At 50.5% G+C, this 19418-nt stretch overlaps 2 protein-coding genes and 1 long non-coding RNA gene across 5 annotated transcripts; 2 read left to right on the forward strand and 1 right to left on the reverse strand.

Moving 5' to 3' along the window:
* Positions 1–429: 429 nt before the first annotated feature.
* LOC129783812 (uncharacterized) lies at positions 430–6013 on the reverse strand. Its single transcript, XR_008745754.1, has 2 exons — positions 3284–6013; positions 430–2730 (listed from the first exon to the last, which is right to left on the reverse strand). It is a non-coding gene; the product is annotated as an uncharacterized LOC129783812 (long non-coding RNA).
* A 569-nt stretch (positions 6014–6582) lies between these two features.
* Positions 6583–10330, forward strand: LOC101910743 (placenta-specific gene 8 protein-like). Of its 2 annotated transcripts, XM_013296135.3 has the most exons (5): positions 6583–6740; positions 8563–8691; positions 8859–8983; positions 9807–9910; positions 10180–10330. In XM_013296135.3, coding segments are annotated over exons 2-5 (345 nt in total). In that variant the 5' UTR covers positions 6583–6740; positions 8563–8576; the 3' UTR covers positions 10181–10330. The 2 variants fall into 2 exon arrangements, with proteins under 2 accessions (XP_013151589.2, XP_005233649.3); XM_005233592.4 differs by lacking the exon at positions 10180–10330 and having other exon boundaries at positions 9807–9914.
* A 131-nt stretch (positions 10331–10461) lies between these two features.
* Positions 10462–15437, forward strand: LOC101910920 (placenta-specific gene 8 protein-like). 2 transcript variants are annotated; one of them, XM_005233593.4, is made up of 4 exons: positions 10462–13679; positions 14269–14413; positions 14648–14772; positions 15118–15437. In XM_005233593.4, exons 2-4 carry the CDS (start codon positions 14308–14310, stop codon positions 15223–15225), a joined length of 339 nt encoding a protein of 112 aa, XP_005233650.2. In that variant the 5' UTR covers positions 10462–13679; positions 14269–14307; the 3' UTR covers positions 15226–15437. The 2 variants fall into 2 exon arrangements, with proteins under 2 accessions (XP_005233650.2, XP_027637023.2); XM_027781222.2 differs by having other exon boundaries at positions 10462–13533.
* Positions 15438–19418: the final 3981 nt, after the last annotated feature.

The raw sequence follows: 19418 nt of genomic DNA on the forward strand, positions 1-19418 counted from the left end.
TGAAGTAATACAGCAAGAATAAAACAAGACAAGGCAATGCACCTAATCACTACTGCATATGACAGACTATAGTGGTTTAGAAAGACATGTCAGCAATTGCTCTAATACTTCACCATCACCCAGATCCACAGTTACTGGGGAGCCCTGGTTACAGCGAGGATTTGGCGAACCTTTCCCAACAACTGGGAGGTCCTACGCAGTGCATCTGCTTGCAGGTGAGGTCTCCAAAGTCGCTGTAAGAGCTTTTATGCTGTTGAATAAACAAGCTCACATAATTTAAAATGCAGAAGCATCTGGTTGCACTCTCTTAGACCCCACCAAAGCCTGGCCAGTGTCATGGTTTAAGCCCAGCTGGCAACCAAGCACCACGCAACCGCTTGTCCACTCCCCCACACCTGGAGGGGTGGGAAGGAGAACTGGAAACAAGGGTTGAGATAAGAACAATTTAATAATTTAAACAGAATAAAAAGGTAAGAACAACAATAATAAGAAGAATAACAATTATAATGGAAAGGTGGGGGAAAGGATAAAATCCAAAGGAAAAGGGAGAAAGGAAAACAAGTGAGATGCACAGCACAGCTGCTCACCACCCGGCCAGCCAGTCCCCAGGCAATGATCCCCCCCAGCTAACCCCCCAAGTTTATATACCTAGCATGATGTCCCATGGTATGGAATACCTCTTTGGCTAGTTCATGTCACCTGTCCTGGCTGTGTCCCCTCCCAACTTCTTGTGCCCCTCCAGCCCTCTGGCTGGCAAGGCCCAAGAAACCAAAAAATTATTGACTTAGTGTATAACATTACCCAGCAACAACTAAAAACATCAGTGCGTTATCAACATTGTTCTCACATCAGAGCCAAAACACAGCACTGTACTAGCCACTAAGAAGAAAGTTAATTCCATCCCAGCTGAAACCAGGACAGGGAGGAACCAATGGAGTTCCCTGTATCTACTTGATTTTAACCACCAGTTTGCAAACTGGGCCATATATCTGGTTTCATGGCCTTGACTACCTGCTTCTAAGCAAGGAAGGATGCTCTGTGTCTTCAGTGATGATTGTATTTTATCTAAGCTACATCTTTCACTAGTGATCATAGAGAGTTCACTAATCATTATGCATATTTTTCTAATGATCAGATACTAAATATATATATATATAACTATATAACATTTGGTTGGTGGGTTCATCTAGAGGTCAGCTTTGGCTCAGGGCTTGTTGCTCAGGCCTCAGAACTTCAGCATGTTGGGTGCCGGGTTGATGAAATCACAGGGAAGAAATGCCATCGTCCGCAAGAGGCATCACGTGCACACAGAGGGGAGAAACAAGGCTGCCATCGAACTGAAGGTGAGCAAAGCTCTCCTCCGAATACAACTTGTCATGTGTCCGCAGCAGGTGCAGAGCCACGCGGCTTCCCCCTCTTGCACATCATCCCCTGTTGGAAGAAGGGTTCGCCGGAGTCAAGAAGACGCTCAATATGAGTTATGCACCTTGCTCAACTTTATCAGTTTCTAACACTACTTACATAGAACCGATACACATGCATATTCGTAAAGCAGAAATATAACTGGTTAGTAGTCTCTAAACGCGCGCGGTTCTCACACCCCTAATTATCATGACTAAAATAAGCATTCTATCCACGTAGCTAATTGTGTTGCTGTGCTTCAGCCTTGTAGTTTGTTACTCCCTATTTTCCCATACCGGTCCCCATCTTTCTTGGCCCTGCACCTGCTTTCCCAGCAGCTGTATCTTGTTACAGCCACGGCCTGTTGGCACAACGTAATTACTTGGTCTCAGGACTCAAGAATAGCTCAAGGCCACCTTTCTCGTTAACTTCAGCACAGCAACTTCAGTACAATTGTGATTGCAGGCCTATTCTAATACCAGGCCTGGATTGTGCAGATCTTCAGAGATTCTAAGGCCATGCTTCTGCAGCCATTCTTCTACAATCCCCCTCAGTTGAACACACATTGCCTTCTCCCATCTCTCTTAAAAAGCATCTGTTATTCAGTAGTAAAGGCCCTTTGGAATCAAAAGAATAACTCATTCTGCTAAGTAACATGATACATTTAAAAAGCGCTTATCGCAAGTCAAATTCTGTTGCAAAGCGTGTTGGAGGTCATTTTGCCCACACCTTGGTTAATGTTGGATTAACTTTGTGGTGCATCATGTGTGCTGTTCAGTCAGCTCCTGCTCCTGTTGGGCTAACGTGCTGCTCCTCACAGCGCCATCAGGTTAAAGCAAGGGCATCATGTGTGCTGGACACAAGGGGCATGAGAAGGTAAGGTCCACTGTCCCCTGCAATGTGGTGGCAGCAGCTGTCAGCTTGGGGTGACACTCCTGGGAGGCCATAGAAATGGCACAGAGCGCACATCCAGGCTGGGAGGGAGGCACAGGTCAGCTTATCCATAAAAGCGTCTGGAGCTGGCCCAAGAGCTGAGGTTCTTCTGCTTCCCAGCACTGCCTGGGGACAAGGATGGGGACAAGAAGACCTGCACTTGCAGCTTCTGGTAGCTCTTCTGCTTGTGCGCAGGTGCAAGTCTGTGAATTTTTGAGTTCGGGTATTAATGAAGGAGCAAAACAAACAAGTTGGACTACTCTAGTTACAAGAGGGTTGATTTGGTTGTTGATTTTTACCTTAGTTGTTCTTTACTTCCTGAGCTCCTGAGATGAAGTTTGATTCCCAGAAGGCATTGTCCTGTAGGTGAAGTGGCCTGGAAGAAGGGTGGCACTGCTGAAAGGATGGTGAGAAAAAACAAGACGGTAAGCGCAGGAAGCAGAAGCTCAGCCAGGCTGCGTGAAGCATCTTGTGACAAACCTTTGCCCAAGCCTGCGTGTGACCAGACGTGGATGTGAAACCACTTCTGCTACTTTCCTTCAGGTCTCAGGCACTGTGGCTGCAAGCTGCTGCAAAGTCTGCGACACCCTTGGGCCCTGGCAGTGAGCTCCCCACTGTGTGTCGGACCTCGTGTTTGGGTGTCTGCAGGACCAGGGACCCCAGTGGCAATGCACCCCCCAGCCGTAACCCCAATGCTGTTTTCTGTCTGACCAGTCAGCTAGGTGGATCCACTCCAGGGTGTGCCGTGTCCCTGGCGTGGGAGGGACGAGGGATGCACAGGTGTGGGCAGGGAACAGCTCTCTCCTTGCACCAACTGCAGTTGCTTTGGTTTTGGTGAGATGTGGACCTGACCGTCAGCCGTATTTCTAAGGGCTGTGAAAATTTCCCCTAGCGCTTGCTCAGCTCCTTTCTCCTCCAGCTTTTGTAGCTGCAGGGGGTTTCCTTTCACCTGAGTCACTCCCAGTTGTGAGAAGAAGGCAAGGTTCGGGGGAGAGGTGCTCTTCCATTGAATCAGCCCAGACATCTGGAAAAAAACCCCAGTTTCAGCCACTGGAGCCCTTCTCTGTGTCTGAAACAAAACCCGGTTGAAGCCCTGAGGTTGTTACTCTGCCTCTTGAAAGAACTGGTGAGACCAGAGCTTTGGAGAGAGTCCCCCAGGCCCCCTCCTCTGCCAAGCAGCCCCCCCAGCTCACAGTGGGCTCGCTGGAAATGAGCCCACTCCTTGCCACTGGAGATGCCAGGGTTGCTGTGACAAGGAGCACGAGGCAGTGTGCTGGGGAAGGTGGCTTTGCTCGTCTGCGGTAGTGTTTTAAGCTGCGTGATGGAGTTGTTTCAAATGGTACACGGAACAGGTGGGAATGTTTGCACGTGGGTGATATCAGCATAAACTGGGATCAACTAGTGTCTGGTTGCCACTTCTCTGTAAAAGACAATGGTAGGCTGAGTAATTTATGCTTTGCTTTTTGTAGAGAAAGCAAAAATGTGGTCAGGGAGGTTTTTTAATCTATACTCCTGAATCTTTATTGAAATGGCATTTACCATAATACAGATTTAATTGGTGAATGTTAATTTCAGCTAAGTTTTTCCATTGCCTGCTTGGAAATCATTTTTATTCTTACCATGTGGAAAAAGACGTTACAGGTTTGGTTTTGTTAGTACGTTTCCTTTCTTCCTAGCTATTGAGATGTTTTGCTCTTTGTTGTCTTGCTGTGGCTAAGAGAGGTGTGCTCTGCAGCCGACTGCCCATCTCCCCACAGGGCCACTTCATGGACGCAGAGAAGCCACACACAAAGGGCCTGTGGCCACCAGTCACTGGCAGAGCCCGGCCGGTCCCCGTGGTGAGCTCCAGGCAGGAGCCAGGGCATCTGCAGTGGGAGTTACCCAGTGCTCCTGGCTGGCGCAGGGTGAGGGTGATGATGTTCTCGCTGCAAGTTTCAGGAGTTTGTGTTTGGATTTCACTGGTGAGATTTTTGCAGGGCTTTTTGTCTGACCTAAATGCCAGGTGAAGGGAACGAGCTGAGGTGGATGTTGGTGATGCTGTTTTCTCAGGGTGACAAAGGGCAGTCACACTGTGATGCATCAGGATTGCAAGTGGGAGTGGGCTGCTTTCCCACAGAAGAATAGCCCTTGCAGGGCCTGGCTGCTCAGACAGTCAGTGTCACTCCAGCTCTGAATAAAGGACAGACTATTAAAATACTTTAAATGTTGCTGATGAGCTTTTTCATAATGTGTTATCTCCCATACCAACCATGCATTTCAGTTTCCAGTTTCCCTCCGTCCCCAGCAGACTCCTAGGCTAGCTGGCATTTTGCATGAGCCTAGTCTAGCTAGCTGTTGGGATGTCAGGTATCTCCTCTTCTAGAAAATACCTGCTAAACTACAACTTTTTACAAACCTCAATTCCCTCAGCCTCTTGCAATGCTTTTTTTTTAGGGGTGTGTGTGGGGGAGGAAGAGTGTACAGTCGAGCCAGGGGTCAGGCAGGCAGCCCCATAACAAAGCAGGGGCAGCCACAGTTATCCTTTGGAGCCGTTGGAAGCCAAGGGGAGCATTTCATGTATCACATGATTTACCATAATCTCATCAGCACTGTTGGTAAAAAGGCTCCACCTAAATAAATCCTGGCCTCTTGACAAAGCTGGCAAATTGCACTTTAACCTGAACTTCTCCTTCTTCTGTTCTTGTCCTTGGTGAGACAGAAGGAAAATGCAGAATCAGCACTTCATGCAGGATGCTTTAACTTACATCGCTTCCCGGCAAGTGGCCGCTCAGACCCACTCTGTGTGTCATTTTGGGAAACAAGACCTGCTGTCCTGGTGTCACAGCTTCTCCACAAACTGTGGCCATGCATCCAAAACTGTCAGTGACTTGCACAGGGCATGAGCAGTTAAATATTTGGGGCATTGTCCTGCTTTCAGCTGGGATAGAGTTAAATTTCTTCTTAGTAGCTGCTACAATGCTATGTTTTGGATTTAGTGTGAGAATAATGTTGATAACACACTGATGTGAAGTTGTTGCTAAGTGGTGCTTACTCTGAATCAAGGACTTTCCAAGTTTCCCATGCTCTGCCAGTGAGGAGGGGCACAAGAAGGTGGGAGGGAGCAGAGCCAGGACAGCTGAGCCCATCCAGCCAAAGGGATATTTTGTGCCACAGAATGTCACGCTCAGTATGTAAACTGGTGGGAGCTGGCTGGGAGGCACTGAGTGCTGCTGGGGGACTGGGTGGGCATCGCTCAGCGGGTGGGGAGCAACTATTGTACATCACTTGTTATTTTTCCCTTGGGTTTTATTCCTCTCTCTTTCTCTCTCCTTTTCATCATTATATTGCTACTACTATTACTAACACGATTACTGTTACATTTCAATTATTAAATTGTTATCTCAACCCACAAGTTTTACCTTTTTTCTGATTCTCCTCCTCATCCCACCAGGGCAGTTAATTTTACAGTAGCTGGGCTACATGGCTTGTGACATGGGGAATCATGTCTTAGGGACATCAGCTCGGTTATTGTAGCCTCCACGTGGGGTGTATTTACTAATTCAGAAATGAAAATGCAAATGCATCCCTAAGAAGGAGCAGGGAGCACACTTGCTGCAGATGGAAGGGATTAAAAGCAAAGGTACCATGCTGTCCTGCTGCCTCCTTACCTGGGGCTGAATGAAAGTGGAGGAGGACAGTCGGGGCTGGGGCTTCCCCCCATCACAGTGTCATCCCACAGGTTGCTGACCCACAGGGAGCCACTCCTGATGGCGGTGGGTTCAGCTGTGGCTGGACTTGGCTGAGAGCATCCTGTTTAGCCCCAGCACCACGGGCTGGGGCTGTGCTGGGCACCACAGGGACGTTCCGGCCCCATAGGACCCCTTGCCACAGCCCCCTTCCACTGCCACGCTGCCCACCCACCATCGCCCAAGCCTGGTTGTGAAAGGTCTGCACAAGCCCTTGAAGAAAAGCACCCTGAGGTGTTCTTCATGTAGCCTGCTCTGAGATCCAAGAAGTATGCTGCTGCTTTGGGGAAAAATTTTGGAATAACATCTATCCCAACAAATGCACATCAATTATTCAGTGCTGTTCTCCCCTGAACAACAACCACGTGCACACAGAGTTAAGGAAATAAGACAATATGCATGCAACCATGTTTTTAAAAGATAAATGCCAGTCTATCATTTAGTTCTGGGAAAACGGAAAAAGAATTAAAAACATGCTCTGCACATGTGTTAGGCCTGCAGCCATAAGGACAGGGCACCGCTCCCGACCTCCCCCTACAGTTACCTCCCACCGTAAAACTTGCTCACTGGCTGCAATAAAAGCCTCCAACAGAAAGTTTCGTTTCATCTTCCCCAGAATCTCTCTGTGCGTGGTCACAGCCAGCAAGGAAGCCTGCACCGACAGAAGCTGCTCACCACAAGGTTAGTTCTTTTAAAGCATGGAAATAGTAAAAACTTGCTAGGATGGGAAGAGTGGGGTAAAAGTGCAAAAGCAGAGATTTTAATTTTTTTTTTCCTTCTGCTCAGCATGTAATTTAAAGCAAAATAGATGGTAAATGCTGCTTTGGGAAGGGGGATGCTTTTAAAAAGCTGTGCATAAAAGCTGGATTATGGAGAGGTTATTACTTCTTTGCTGCTTTCTCCTGCTACCAGAATTGTGTGACTGTATTAAAGGAATCTGGCTGGTCCTTTGCTGTTTAAATTGGGCTCTTTCTTGCCTACCTGGGTGCTCAAGACCGAATTCCTCTCAGTAAGGCTGCTTAGCTTTATGTGTTTACTGGTAGGCTCTAAGGATGTGCTGGATGGAGCTGCTGGCATGCCAGAACCTTGGATGTCAGTCACTTTTATGCATTGCTGCCCCATCTGTATATTTACTGTCCTTTTTTATGGGGCGTGCTGCTGGTGACAAGCACCTTCATGTTACAGCTTCTTCATTAATGCTTGCGGTTAAGAGAGAAGCATGAGAATACTACCCATATGCAGAATGCTGTGCATTTGTAAAAGAGTAGAAAGTAGAGAAAGCAGCATTGCGGTGGGGTGGTGGAGGGAAGCGCTGGGAGGCATCGCACGCTCCCAGTTTCCCTCTGGACACATACAGGATGCTGCCTCTGGCCGCATTCGCACCGGGCTTGCAGGCTGGCGTGCGCTGCCGGGTAAAGCTGGGAGTGGGATTTCTGGAGGAGTCTGTGTTGCCCCAAAGGAATGAGATTAGGGTCATCATCACGGTGGTCCGTCCCCCGTCCCCTTTCCCCCCTCCCACCCCCAAGCATTGCTCACTTGGTTTTAGTTTCTGTTCTGGCTTCTGAGCTGAGGAGCGGAGCGGGATGGGGAGGAGCCTGGCCACCCCGCAGCTCGGTTTCTGCTTTTGCCAAGCTGCTGTTTCTAATATGAAAAAAACCACCCTACCCTGATTTGTACCAAAAAGCCTCAACAAATGTGAGCAGGAAGTTTATCGATTATTTTTTTTCCCCCTGCTCCTTTCATCTATTTGTGCATAGAAGAACTTGGCCTCAGGGCAAAACTTGTTTTTAATTGTTATTTAAGAATGTTTTGTGCTGTCTTTTACTTGGCTGGAAGAATAGAAGCATAGATATTTGGGGGTTTGTTGTTGGGTTTTTTTAGCCCCGAGCCTTACTGCTGCTCAAGGTTGCTTAACCTTCTCAACCTTGCTTAATCATGGGCAGGCAAGGAGCAGGATTCGGGCTTGGGATGTAGTGTTGGGTTCCTGCCTTTCTGGCTCTCGGTGATGAGAAACCGGAGATACTTGTTTTCTGCTGTACCCCCCTGCTGTGGAGCCTGGCTTCCTTACGAGGAAATGTGGTATCACGGCTGCTTCCTGCACGCTTTGTAGCCGTGCTGAAGCAATCGTGTATAAAATATGTAATCTTGTGTAAAGTAGACCAAGTTCAACAACTGCAATGCCCGAGTCACTGGCTTTAGCTGGGGCTCGCTGCCCAACCCTGCTTGGCACAAGGGAAATCGTTTAAGCGCTAGTGAAGCCTTTCTGGGCTGGAGTGGGAAACATCAATGACCTGATGTGTTTTGAAGGCTGGATAAAATGCAAACACCTTGAAATGACACAAGTGCAGGTAAGATGGTTATGCTCTATCACCTCCAGCAGCAGCAGGGGCGCTGGGCGAAAGGCTGCCAGCTGAAGAGCAATCAATGGTGACTAGCTCAGTGGGGGATAAGATCGGCCGCAGTTTTTTCACCAGCTGTCCCCTTCCCCTCCTGTCTCTTTCAGAAGAGCAACGGAGAATGGCCTTGCCGTCCGTCGTGACAGTGCAGCCGCAGTACAGCATGTCCATGCCTGCTGCCTCAAGGAACGTTTGGCAGACAGGGCTGATGGACTGCTGCACCGACTGCGGCGTCTGTAAGTGCCTCGGGTGGTCCCATCCCTCAGCTGCAGTAACGTGCTGCACTTGGTCCCAAGCCCTCTCGGGCCACTTTCCTGGCCCCTGCTGCTGGGGTCGGCAGTGCTGTCGGTGCCGGGCTGGCAGGCAAGAGCCTCACCGGCTGCTGCATCTCTCCCCCTGCCAGGCTGCTGCGGGATGTTCTGCTTCCCCTGCCTGGGGTGCCAAGTGGCCGGGGACATGAACGAGTGCTGCCTGTGCGGGACCAGCGTGGCCATGAGGACGCTGTACCGCACCAGATACAACATCCCGGTGAGTGGTTAACCTGCTCCCTCACTGTGCTGTGAGGTTCAAAGTCAAGGTGCCCCGAGTCCCCCCTCTCTCTCCCCACATCAGTGATGAGCGTGGGGCAGCAGCACTCCCCGCTCGCCCTGAGTTTCACTTTCATATCCCGACTGATGTCAGGAGCGCAGGACAGTGGTTGGAATGCCCTTGGCCATACTGATCCCTGGGCTGGTGTCCAACAACAAGCGTTAATCAAGACGCAGCTCCTTCCCCGCACCCCGCACCGGGAGCACATGGCCTGCCGCCAGCTGCCGCCAGCCACAGCGGCTCGCAGAGCCTCAGCCACTGCTTCCCCATGGCATCCCCAAGCTCTGAAAGATGGGAAAGATTTGAGATAAAGGTGGGCAGACTAAAGAACAGATTAAGTCAGTTGAACAGATAAACACCTGTAATCAGATGCAGGAGAAAGGTGGACATTCACACACTGTACATATGTGAAGTGGTTTCTTCCCATGGTGGGCTAGTGCCGTCCCCAGTGCAAATCATGGTGGCCCAAGTCCAGTTTACCCAAACTGACTCTTTTTGTGTGCATTTCCCCTCCCAGGTCTCAACCTCAGATGCTGAAAGATACACAGCTACCTGCAGCCTGCAGAGAGGGCTTTCCCCCTCCTTTCCCCTGGCTGTGGGTTCAACATCCCCACCCCCCACCCCCAGTTTTTACTGCCTGCTGCTCAGGATGCTGCAGCCAGCCAGGAAACAAAGGGCACACAGAGTGGAATGTAATTAACATTCCTTGGATGAAATGTGGCTTTTGGGGAGCCTCCATCGCTAACCAATTTCTTCCTAACAGGGGTCCATTTGCTCTGACTTCTGTATCACCCTGTGGTGCCCTGTGTGCTCCGTCTGCCAAATTAAGAGAGACATCAACCGGAGGAGGGAGATAGGCATATTCTGGTAAGCTGGGTGTGCTGACACTGGTTTGTCAAGCTGCTGCCTCACACAGCCGAGCAGCTTCCTGGGGTCCCTCCTGCCAACACCTGACCTAAGGCACAGGGTTGCTGCCCTGGGGAAATGGCCATGGGCAGGTGACAAGAGTGACCTGTCCCACAGCGAAATGTTGCTGGGAACCTTGTGTAGGACTGTGGGGGCAGGACTGGGGACACACACACGGTGTGGTGAGGCACGGCCATGCTTCCTGACCCTCCTCTCCTGTCCCCTTGCAGATGCTGCCATCCTCGCTGCACCCTGCCGAGCCGCTGTGGGCAGGAGTCACTGCTGCCCTGGCCCTTGGGAAAACACCCCGCGGGGGGGTTGTCTTTGCGGTTGACTCCCCCTTCCCTGGGTAATATGAATAAACAGCAGAATTTGTCTTCCTGCCTGTGTATGTGTCACTCTTGCACCACCTGAGAGCAGCCGTCCTTCTCCTGCTCTGTCCATCTCAGCAGCCCCTTGTGCAGCTAAGATTTCCCTGCGCTCGCTGCAGAGGGAGGTTCTCACTAGTGTTTTGATACTTGCTCAGCTTCTAGAAAGGATGTTTGATAGACGGGAGGAGTCGATGTTGCTCATGCAAGTTGTAAGACTCGGAAAAGTGACTTCTGGGCTTCCTGCAGGTAGGTAATGGCTGCAGGCCACTCTCAGAGCTGTCCCTGCTGCAGTGGCCCAAGTGGCTGCCTGGTGCTGCTGATCACTCCTACCTCTCTGAACATAAAGCCACCGGGATTTTTGGCTGCCTGGCACCAGCCCACTTCCTGCATTGCAGAGACGTGCTCCCTTGGGGACCCCCAACAAGAACTCCCACTCTCCTGTGATTAAAGACCTGGTTGGGCTGTGGGTTGGCCAAGTCTTCTCCATGGGCCAGCGCCACTGCCTCCTGGCCACCTGGCCACAGGCAGGCAGAGCACGCCTGCGGGCGCTGGGCTGTTAGTGGTATGCTCTCCATCCAAAGGCAGTCGTTACATCCAGCCTCTCTCCCTCACTCTTGGAGAGATGCTAAAGGATTTTTGATCCCTACAAATCTCCTCCAGCTTCTCTTTCTCCGAGGAAAATATGGGTGGTTTTTTTTCCTTTCTGCCTTCACCTTCACCAGAGACCTGGTAAGGGGCAGCGGAGGCTCTGTCAGCGCTGTGGGGTGGTCCGTACGGCGGCACTCCCACCTGCCTAAGCCCCAGACAGACCAGACAATTCTGTGGATGATCCCTGGAAATACAGAAAACTGCATTTTTCAGCCTAAGAGAGGTAAAGGCCAGGAAAGCAGAGAGGGAGAGAGAGAAACACCATGCTGCCGCCTCATCCCAGCACAAAGCGGTATGATTTTGTCGGTGTTTGCTGATGCTCAGGTTTAACGAAGGGAAGGCACTGCACGTCCAGCATCAGGTCACTTAAGGCAGAGCAGGAGCCTGAAAGGAAACCATCCTTCTCTGAAAACTGCTACCAACAGCGCAGTGTCCCCCCGGGGCTCTGGGCCTGTGGGATGCAGGTGGGGAAAGGCGGGAGGGGCAGCAGGAGCCTGGCTGAAGCAGCAGCAAGGTTGCAGCCAGCAGCCTTCTGCAGGGAAGCTGCGATTATGCAAAGCAGCACCTAAGCTGGCATCTGGTCTCTGAGTCAGGGGGTGCAAAGGTTGTTTGCCAGGGAGCACCCAGAGCACATAAAGGCTGAGATCCAGGAAAAAGTCAGGCGTCTCCTGGGACAAGGGTGGCTCGGTAGGTACGTGTGGCTCGGCTTTACTTCAGCAAGCACTGTGGTACAGAACTATGGAAATCGCTTGTGGCTGAAGTGGTGTTGCTGAAGAACGGAGGTGAGGTTTTCTACCTGCAAAATTACTTCAGAGCTAAAGCACAGCATGTTGAGTGCTGCTGGCAGGCGTCTCGATAGGAGTGGGCAGCAGAGGTAAAGCACAGCAACCTGCACTGTATTGTTCGTTTGTGCATGTGCCCGTACGTAACAAAATGCAGCTCTGTGACCCTGGTTATCGGTGAAATGTGGCTGTGTGGACCTCAGGATCCGTTTTATTCTCATCAGCCATTCCAACGACACTGGTGGTGCCATGGAGCTGTAGATTTGGGGGCACTCAAGGGATGATCGTGTGGTGGAGGCTTCTCCAGGCAGCTGCCTGTTCCACACCACAGCCTCCATCCACGCAGGGATGCATCGCACTTGTACTTGGGGAGAGGAGGGGCAAGTCCATGCTCAGCCCTGCCTGCAAAGGGCACAGTGTGCCTGTGGGGCAATGAGCACTGCTCAGCTGCATTTTCACTGTGTGCTGCTATTAATCTCGCTATCTGGTGGTGGGGGAGCACCTCCTTCGTTGTGGGAGGCTGGTGGGGTCCTGCCCCTAATCCTCCTGCAGAGAAACACCTTTGCCTTTTAACCCTTGGCACAGGTGACTGAGGCAATCCCGCCAGCTGTCGGTTCCTCCTTCGAGGCCGCTCGTCACCTCATGGGAGCAGATACCAGTGTCTCAGATGGGGTCAGCTCAGCCACGCTTCTGCTGCCTGCAAAAAAGTAACGAGCAAATCACTTGGAGGCTTTTTACAAGCTTTCTTCCCTCTTACAGCAGAATTCAACATGCCCTTTCCTCTCTGTGTACTACCAGGCATCAAGGGTCAGCCGTATGGCAGCAGGCTGTGTCTGATGGCAGAGATGTGCCTGGGCCATTCTGTAAATGCTGGGGAGCTGCAGGAATGGCTAGGAGAGCCACCAACACCTTTGCCACCTCTTGGCAATAGTCAATAAAAATGCAATGCCACAGCCCGTATCTCTTTGGTGTTGGGTGCAGGTAACGCGCTTGATGGCATCATCTGCGTGCTGGACATAGTAACATACTTATTCCATCATATTCCTTGTGTGTAATACTTAAGTTCTGTGTAACCGTGTAATTCTGATGTGAAAACTATCCCATTAATTATTAATGCCACCATCCCTTTCTTCAAAACGTAAATGCTTCCCTGTTTTTTCTTTTTGCTCCTCCCACCATGCTGAGACTGCCGCTGCCTTGTCACACAGGGGCAGGGAGTCCCGGGGCACGGAGGGGAGGGCTGCTTGGCGCTTGGCAGCCACACACCTCCCCCCTGGCACCCAGACAGGCCAGACAAACACGTCGGAGTTGGGCGGGGGCAGGCAGGGCACCAGCTGTGCAAAGGCGCTCCGTTAAACGCCCGTTGCGGAAACGCCTATGGGCTGTGCAGGGACGTGGTGGCTGGAGAGGACCTCCCTGGGGAACCCTCCCGGGCAAAGGGGAGTAGTGGGGGGTCCGGCGTTCCGGCTGCTTTCCCGCTGATGATTCCTTTGCTGAGGATTTGTGGCTGTGCGCTGGGAGCAGCGAGGAGAGAGCCCTCGCAGCTGCAGGAGCGTGGGTGCCCCTGCATCCCACCCCCACGCTGCTTGACGGAGTGGCACCTCGCTCGGCCGCAGGGCAGGGAGCGTGTCCGTATGGGGCCTCCTGTGGGAGCACGTTCGGTTTTATTGACTTTATGTTATTTTTGAATTAAAGCTCCAAAGCTGAAATGAGAACGGCAGAGGGTGGTGCCGCGTCTTGCAGGGAGGGAAGGGGTCCCAGGTGGAGTTGTTAAATGGCTCAGGTGGGTTTGGGGGCAGTGCTGCAGAGCAGGAGCTCTGCTGCAGGCTGCAGCCCCTCCCTGGGGTAGGATGGGCAGGAGTGGGCTCCAGGGTGCGTGGTGGCCCCAGGGAACCAAGGAAGAGGAGGAGGCGGCACTGGCATAGACAGGTAAGCGAGGGAAGGATGGGTATTGGTGACTGAGCTTAAGGCAACGCAAAGAGACAAGGATGCTGCCTTGAAAACTGCCCCAAAAAGCAGAAGAAGGAAGGGAGAGGGGGAGGCAAAAAGGCTGAGATGCTCAGGGAACAGAATTAAGGTGGCTGATGAGAGCTCAGGAAAGCTAGGATTGAGCTGTAGTGGCTTTCTGACACTGTAAGTGTAAAAAACCTCACCATATTAAGCAGATAACGATGCAAGATGAACCGAGTATGAGAAGAGAGGGTTGAATTGAAGTAGTGAGGCTCTGAAGCAGAAGGATTCTGTTTTCACAGAGGCATTTTGCTTGCACAGGCAGGGGGATGAGGTGCTGCTGCCTTTGGTGGGGGGCCGCTTTTGGGGAGCGCTTTGCCACGACAGACAGTGTCAGCACCTGGCAGAGCTGTGCCCCCCCCCTTTGTGGTGGGGGTGGCAGTGCCCTGGCAGCAGGGACCCCTCAGGGACCTGTGCTGCCCTCTCTATCTTTGAATTCAGCAGCCTGAGCAAGTCACCCACTTCAGAAACACCTGCAGCATCCTTCTCTGGTGGCTTTTCCTTCCAGACCACAAACTACCTGGAGGGACCCGACCCTGCGCTGGCAATGGCCTCTCACCACGTGGTCACAGTCCAGCCCCAGATTTTGGTTGCCCCACAGGCAGGCAAGTGGCAGACGGGACTGCTGGACTGCTGCTCTGACTGTGGCGTGTGTGAGTACACTACTACTACGCGCCCCTTGCTCCCCGTGCTGGCTCACAGTGTGTTGCTGCTGTTTTCCCCGCTCCTTCTGCGGCATCACCCCTGCTGCAAACCCCACTTCTGTGGGTACCAGCGGTGGAGCAGCTCCTGAGGTCAAGAGCCACGGCTCCTACAGCTGCACCCCCAGCTGGCTTTCCCCCCTTTCCTCTTTCTTGGCACCTCTGTGTCTTCTCTCCGTCCCGCAGGTATTTGTGGAGCCTTCTGCTTCCCCTGCCTGGGGTGCCAAGTGGCCAGGGACATGAATGAGTGCTGCCTGTGTGGGACCAGCGTGGCCATGAGGACGCTGTACCGCACCAGATACAACATCCCGGTGAGTGACCACCCGCAGGGGCTGTCCCGTTGGCAGTGGCAGCCACCAGCTGGGTGCTGTGGAGGGGGCTCAAGGAGCAGAAAGGAGTGCCTGAGGGGGAAAGTGGTGGCCAGGAGTTGCATGGGCAGCTGCACAGGCGGGGAGCAAGGGATGCCACAGGGACACATCCACATCCATGCTGCGAGCTCTCATCTGGGTCCCCACTGGGCACGAGTGGCACTGTGCTGCGTGGCCAGGGTTGAGCTGTCCAGGGGCACTGATGATGAAAACCAGGAATTTTTCCTATTTTTCACGTAAAAGCTGATGTGGCAAGGGGTTGTTCACGCAATGTCCCTCACTCCACAGGGCTCCATTCTGGATGACTGCACCGCCATCATGTGCTGCCCCATGTGCACGCTCTGCCAGCTGAAGAGGGACATCAACAGGAGGAGGGAGCTGGGCATATTCTGGTAAACTGGACATGCTGGCACTGGTTTATAAAGTCACTGCTGCACAGAGCCGAGTGGTTTCCCAGAGCACCCTGGCACGCTGTGGAGCCGCTACGGGCAGGAGTTACCGCTGCCCTGGCCCTTGGGAAACACACCGCAGGGGGTTTGTCTCGGTTGTGGTTGATCCCCACCTTCCCTCGATAATATCATGAATAAAAAGCAGTTTGTCTTCCTGCCTGTGTGTTGCTGTTTATTTCTCTGTGTCCTCCTGCAGCACCAGAGGCCAGCACCATACTCCCATGTGCTGCGCAGCCAGAGCAACGCTGAGGTTATCAGGTAGAGATTTTCTCTTGCAGACCAAACCACGAAGTTGGGTAAGAAGATGAAATCCCAGCCTGCTGTGGCCATGGGCAGTGTGCAGAGCTGGTGGCAGCGTGACCCTGTGCTCAGAGAGGCTTGGGAGCACTGAACCCATCCCTGTTTCTGCCTGGGCCAACCCAACACTGAGACACGAAAGGTGGCAGCACGGGAGTGATGGTGAAGGTGCTCTCTAAACTCCTGAATTCTTGATCTCTGATGTAGTGCTAAACTCTGATTTAGTGTTTAACTGTAAGTGCACAAAGCTTGGGTCAGGCTGACCCTCTAGAGTTGTCAGGAATGGCAAATGAAGGGACTTCTCATCCAGGGAGTCAGCCTTGGGAAAGGCAAAACAAAGAATATTCTGTCTTTGCAACATAAGCCTTAGAACTTCGACTGCGCCGTTTGTGTTAAATTCTGATTAATGAGCTCTCATGGTCTTTAGCGTTGCCCTAGAAGTGACCTATCCCCTTTGTAATACCAAAAATCACACGCCCTAAGGCGAAGACCCGGGCCCACTGAAAGACCCTTCCTCAGAGAGCATGCCTAGCAGCAAAATAAAGGTAGGTAATGGATATGCAACTGTGTCATTTATATGGATGCAAATGTATGGATGGATAGGCAAATGGATCATCTATATGGACCTGCCCTCTGGGCAGGGAAAGTGCAGTAAGATTTTTGTATATAACATTTGTAACTATGCACTGCGGTGCGCTGGCTCCGTTTGCTAGCATCCAGGCTTGGGCAAGTCTGGTACCTCCCCTCGGTGTGTGAGGCTGCTCCTTGCACACTGGGAACCAACCCCCACCTTAGCAACAACAGCCCTGGTGACCCAGCTGGGACCTCTCCAAGATCCTTGCCCGGAGTGCCCAGCTGCCGGCAGCGGGCAGGCGGAACGGTCGGACCCCAGCGTTCCTGGTGGTCGGGGGCTCCATGGATTCCTCTCCCTTGCTGGGCTGTAAGTGTCTCCAAGGGGCGATGCTAAAATCGAGATGTTGTATTGAATAAGTATAAATTCTGAAGTTTGTTTGTTTGAATTTGTTTGATTTTGATTTTTTAGAAAATTAATTTCTACATCAGTTGCTCCACAGGATTGTGGTAGGAGGTTGAAAGGACTGGTACACATAATTGTGGTGAGTTGATGAACTCCAGCTGAGAGTATGCAGGCTTGGATAAAGTTTTGTGCTGGGAAATTATTATAAAATGGCAACTGGTTCCTCTACCGAAATATCACCCTGTACCCCTTTAGGATGCGCCATTACCCATTGGAATAAGTTTGAGGGAGACCCCATGACAAAAGAAAATCTGAAATGATACTGCACTCAGTGGTGGCCGATGTATACATTGGAGGATGAGGAGAATTGGCCTGAAAACAGAACGTTAAATTACAATACTACATTGCAATTGATGTTGTTTTGCAGGAGATTCAAAAAATGGGATGAAGTACCATAGACTGATTTGTGTAATGTAATCTCTGTAATGATTATGAGATAAGAAAGAAATGTAAGCTGCTAAATACTGATCCAAATGGAATATATGTCCTAGCAGAAACTGGAGAAAAGAAGTCAAAATGTTGTGTGGCATGTGAAGTAGGGAAAGGCTGTGTGAGGCTGCAAGGAAATGAACAGATCTGGATCTGGAGAATCCAAACAGTAGAATGATGTTCAACATGCTTTTTATTGGACAGTCAGCTCCTGATACTCGTAAGTAATTACAGAAAGTAGACGGGGCTGAAGGGTTGACCACTTCTCCGTTGGCTGAAATTGCACATAAAGTATATCGTAGTAGGGATGGAATAGAAACGAAGAAGCAAAAAGAAAATAAATACAGATCGAAAACGTCAAGCTAATTTGCTGGCAGCTGCTGTAGTGGAGGGAAACAGAGGTAAAGGAGGAAATTTTAGAGGTAGGGGTTTCACGCCATGTCCTGTGGCAACTCCCATAGGGGTAAATCAGTGTGCCTGCTGTCAGGAGGGGCACGGGGAAGCTCGCTGCTCATTATTAAAAGGGCAGACACAGACATCAACAAAAGGGGGCCTTCCCCCCCCCCCCCGTAGATTTGTTACTGCTAGAAAATTATGATACAAAGTCAAGGGGACTGGGGGTGAACTTAGAGGCATCCCCAGATTCCAGGGGTTCCAACTGGAATCAGATTGGAATCAGATCCCCTGGTTCCAATAAAGCTGGGGGATGAAACTGTAGATTCCTTAATAGACACAGGAGCAACTAAGTCTGTAGTAACTAGTCACAAGGGGCCTCTCAGTAAATTTAATATGCTGGTTGTTGGGGTTACTTAGAGGGAATTAAGGCCATTTTTGAATGTCAAATTGGAAGTAAAGCTTTAACGCTTGAGTTCTTGTATATGCCGGAATGCCCTATACCTCTCTTAGGTTGGGATTTACTTAGTAAACTATATGTCTAAATAACGTTTTCTGAGAATTCCGTTCAGTTGCATATCCCATTGGAAAATGGCTGGAAGGTGCAAATTGGCTGCTGCAAGGGGAATGATGAAGTGAACCAGAAACCTCCAAAGAAATCCTGGATGCTGTATTTTTGTTGCTATTGCCAACTGAAATACTGGGGAAAGTTAACACCACACCAATAAAGGTAGAATTAAAACAGAACTCCAAACCAGTAAGATAAGCACCAACATCCTATGAAAATGGAAGCAAAAATTGGATTAGAGACTTTGGTAAATAAATTCATGCAATATGGACTTTTGTCCAATATCAAGCGGTATTACTGCAACTGGACTATGTAAGTTTAAAGCTAACAACCTCTTTGAATCCTGCTACTTTGTGGCTGGTATCTGATGACACAAACTTGGAGCACGATTGTCTATTCACTATTGAAGAAGCCTTTTTCCAGCAGGCTGGATCTGAAGGGTGTTCCACTGGAAAATCCGGAGCGGACCCTCTGCACAGCTGGAAGCAGTTTTACCCTGAATGGAGAGCAGTGATGCATGCGTGCAGCGGCAGCTTTGGAGGATGTGGTTGAATCCCAACCCTTACCATCACATACTCCAGCACAAAAAGCTGAATTAATTGCCTTGACTAGAGCTTGGGAATTGTCACGGGATAAACAAGCCAATATATATACTGACTCTAAATATGCCTTTGGACTGATACGTGCACATGGGGCAATACAGAAAGAAAGAGGACTTCTAACCTTGCAAGGGTCACCTTTTAAGCACGGATCAGGAATACTGAAATTATTGGAAGTGGTTCCGAAATCTGAGGAGGAGGCCATAATTCCTTGTAAGGCTTACAGACCTAAATATACTGAAGTCATAAGAGGGAATTGTAAGGGTGTTGAAATAGCGAAGGGAGCGGCCGAGGAAGCAGTAATGGGAGCCTTGAGTCCTCAAAACGTGGTCGGAACTGGAGCACCCAAACACAACGGGAAAGAAAACGAATTAGCGAAGATGCTAAAACGTGAGAGGACTTCGGACGGATGGTGGGTGACATCTACTGGACGATGTTTGGTAACAGCTCCCGTAATGCAGGAGTAGCTACAGCAGACGCGACAAAACTCCTGCAGGAGCAGATGCTGTAATTGCAAGTGTTAGGAGATAGGCAATAGGGCCGAAGATGCAAAGCTGTGTTGATCAAATAGCAAAACAATGTGTGATATGTTGTCAAAAAAATCCTGAAGTGGAATTAAAATCTCCACCTGGAGAGGTAAAAAAAGGGAATATTTCAGGGGAATACTGGCAGACTGATTTTTCTCAATTACCAAAATGCAATAATTATAGATATCTTTTGGTATTGGTATTCCATCATTTCAGGATGGCCTGAAGCTTTCCCATGCTGGACCAACCGAGCTAGAGAGGTAACAAAGAAATAATTAAAAGAGATTACAC

Source organism: Falco peregrinus, chromosome 2 (genome assembly GCF_023634155.1).
Source record: "Falco peregrinus isolate bFalPer1 chromosome 2, bFalPer1.pri, whole genome shotgun sequence".
Taxonomy (NCBI): domain Eukaryota; kingdom Metazoa; phylum Chordata; class Aves; order Falconiformes; family Falconidae; genus Falco; species Falco peregrinus.